Source organism: Ascaphus truei (assembly GCF_040206685.1).
Source record: "Ascaphus truei isolate aAscTru1 chromosome 12 unlocalized genomic scaffold, aAscTru1.hap1 SUPER_12_unloc_1, whole genome shotgun sequence".
NCBI classification, from domain to species: Eukaryota; Metazoa; Chordata; class Amphibia; order Anura; family Ascaphidae; genus Ascaphus; species Ascaphus truei.
Window position 1 is genome coordinate 425,692 of NW_027453837.1, and position 2,837 is coordinate 428,528.

General features: G+C 44.1%; 2 protein-coding genes across 2 annotated transcripts; one reads left to right on the forward strand and one right to left on the reverse strand.

Moving 5' to 3' along the window:
* Nucleotides 1-860: 860 nt before the first annotated feature.
* Nucleotides 861-1,241, reverse strand: LOC142473410 (histone H2B 1.1-like). Its single transcript, XM_075580656.1, has one exon. The coding sequence runs from the start codon at nucleotides 1,239-1,241 to the stop codon at nucleotides 861-863; it is 381 nt and encodes a 126-aa protein (XP_075436771.1).
* A 300-nt stretch (nucleotides 1,242-1,541) lies between these two features.
* LOC142473434 (histone H2A type 1-like) lies at nucleotides 1,542-2,103 on the forward strand. The gene has a single exon (XM_075580676.1). It carries the CDS (start codon nucleotides 1,568-1,570, stop codon nucleotides 1,961-1,963), a length of 396 nt encoding a protein of 131 aa, XP_075436791.1. The 5' UTR covers nucleotides 1,542-1,567; the 3' UTR covers nucleotides 1,964-2,103.
* The last annotated feature ends 734 nt before the right edge of the window (nucleotides 2,104-2,837 follow it).

Sequence of the window (2,837 nt, forward strand, 5' to 3'; positions counted from 1 at the left end):
CTGAAATCTGAGGGAACACATGTTGCTCAGCATTGTTTTTATACTAAAAAGGTGCAATCCCTGATAACAGGTTGAACAAGGTGACAATAGAAGCCTTTAATGTAACACATCCCAACCTATTTAATGCAGATTTGACCGATTTCTAAATTAATGTCCAACCCAACAGGACAATGAGAAATATCACTTGTTACATTTATGTAAATGGAATAAAAAATGTGCGACAAACTATAAAAGGCCAATTCTGATAATGCAAATGAATGTGCTCGTATCTAACGCATGTGGCAAACACGGATTGCATGGTCTGTTACTAATCCCAAACTGCACTAGGATTTTCCCCCGATCAGATGCGTTATATACCATGCGGGTGTGAGGGCATCATTTCATGCACACTTATTCTGACACGTGCACATATAATCTGTATTTTAGTGAGGCTCAAAAAAAGTACACGAGGGAAAATAATCGCAGGTTATTAACCCCAAATCCCACTTCACGAGCACGAACTCCATTACTAACACAGCAGCGCCACCCTGTGGGATGTGTGTGACCTGCAGATTATCTGAAGGGGATTCTCGGCGATTGTCACTTTGTCTGCGGTTCTCCCGCCTCTTACTAACAAAACAACACAAGTACAGCAAACACGTGGCTGGATAGGAAGCCAGAAAGAGCTAAAAATACATCACATAAGATACTTTATAATATATAATAGTTACAAAAGCAAATAACTGAGAAAGTGCAATGTATAATAGAACACTTCCCTTTTATCCCGAGCACAGATGACATATGAGCATATCTCTTATAGTGATAAAGTGGGTGGCTCTTAGAAGAGCCTTTGTGTTTGTGGGTCAGTGATGAGATTGGGGTTACTTGGCGCTGGTGTACTTGGTGACCGCCTTGGTGCCCTCGGACACGGCGTGCTTGGCCAGCTCTCCCGGCAGCAGCAGGCGCACAGCGGTCTGGATCTCCCGGGAAGTGATGGTCGAGCGCTTGTTGTAATGAGCCAGACGGGACGATTCCCCTGCGATGCGCTCGAAGATATCATTCACAAAGGAGTTCATGATGCCCATGGCCTTGGAGGAGATGCCGGTGTCAGGGTGAACCTGCTTCAGCACTTTGTACACGTAGATCGCGTAACTTTCCTTCCTGCTCTTCCTACGCTTCTTCCCATCCTTCTTCTGGGTCTTGGTCACGGCTTTCTTAGAGCCCTTCTTGGCCGCTGGCGCAGACTTGGCTGGTTCAGGCATGTCGGGCGATGCTTCCTCTCCAAACAGCAGAGAAACAATGTCACCTAAACCCCCAGCAGCTCTATTTATAGGAGTCCTATGCAAACTAGCAGCCCCAGCATTCTGTTCTTCTATTGGCTGACTTTATCATGTGACCGTTTATGACATCATCAGTTTTCTTTCAAATTAGACGATTATTGGTTACAGGATTATGGAACTGATTGGCTGTTTTCAAAACTGACCAATCACAGAGGAGTTCAGCTGCTGTCTGAGTGTATAAATAAGGGCACAGGGGGCGGGGTTTGTCACTTCTCTTGTTACCCGAGCTGCTGTCTGAGTGATACACGATGTCTGGAAGAGGCAAACAAGGCGGGAAAACTCGCGCTAAGGCCAAGACGCGCTCATCTCGGGCTGGGCTGCAGTTCCCAGTCGGCCGTGTGCACAGGCTGCTTCGGAAGGGAAATTATGCTCAGCGTGTGGGGGCCGGAGCCCCGGTCTATTTGGCCGCAGTGCTGGAGTATCTGACCGCTGAGATCCTGGAGTTGGCCGGTAACGCCGCCCGGGACAATAAGAAGTCCCGCATCATCCCCCGGCACCTGCAGCTCGCTGTGCGGAACGACGAGGAGCTGAACAGGCTGCTCGGAGGGGTCACCATCGCTCAGGGGGGTGTCCTGCCCAACATCCAGGCCGTGCTACTGCCCAAGAAAACCGAGAGCCACAAACCGGCCAAGAGCAGCAAGTGAGCTTCACCCCCGAGACCAGGAGCAGAGACCCCCACATACCCAACACAAAGGCTCTTTTCAGAGCCACCCACAACATCAAAAAAGCGTTATAGTATTTCACATTTCCTGCAGGACATGTTTTTATTATATTTCTATCTCCATCCTAAGTCACTTTAATTGTTTATGATAATAGTTCTCTTCATTTGTAAAGTAATGTATAATTAAGTCCATGTATGTGGAGGTGTCAGTTCTGTCATTAGAAACAGTAATGCGTTTGATACGACACTGCAGAAAGCAAATCAATATTTAATACCATAAAGGCACCTACTGTATATATAACTTGGGGGTGAACTTTAATTACCGACATGATGATTTTTCGGAAAAATCCCATAAAATTGATGAACAGATTAAAGTGCATTTAGTTTGCTGGAACCATAACTATAAAGCTAAACAAAAAAACTGTTTCTAGTTCATCGCTAAATAAATTAAAACAAAGTAGTGTAGCATGGCTAATACACTATAAAGTAGTGTTTGTTTCTGTTTGTGATTATACAAAAGGCGCAACGTGTTGGTATTAGGAGTCTATTCTTGAAACAATTTACCACACGGTGGCGCTGTTGGATTTAGAAATCGGTATCTTCATTACTTGGCTTGTAAAGGCTAAAACCTGTTTTTATATCGGACACAAATTCGCAAGCCATGAAGGTGTATTATACTGAAAATGTATATAATGTATTCATTAAAGACAAGTGAGTAACATTGATGCAAGAACAATAAAAAAAAAAAAAAATTCAACCAACGTTGTTTACAGATTGCCCTCGAACATGCAAAATCAAGTCATAATATAATTAATGTTGACATGTTAGAAAATAAAATAGCATAATGGTATAGAAAG

Coding starts and splice junctions, on each gene's coding strand:
- LOC142473410 (XM_075580656.1), bottom strand. CDS start 1,241: ATGCCTGAACCAGCCAAGTCTGCGCCAGCGGCCAAGAAGGGCTCTAAG.
- LOC142473434 (XM_075580676.1), top strand. CDS start 1,568: ATGTCTGGAAGAGGCAAACAAGGCGGGAAAACTCGCGCTAAGGCCAAG.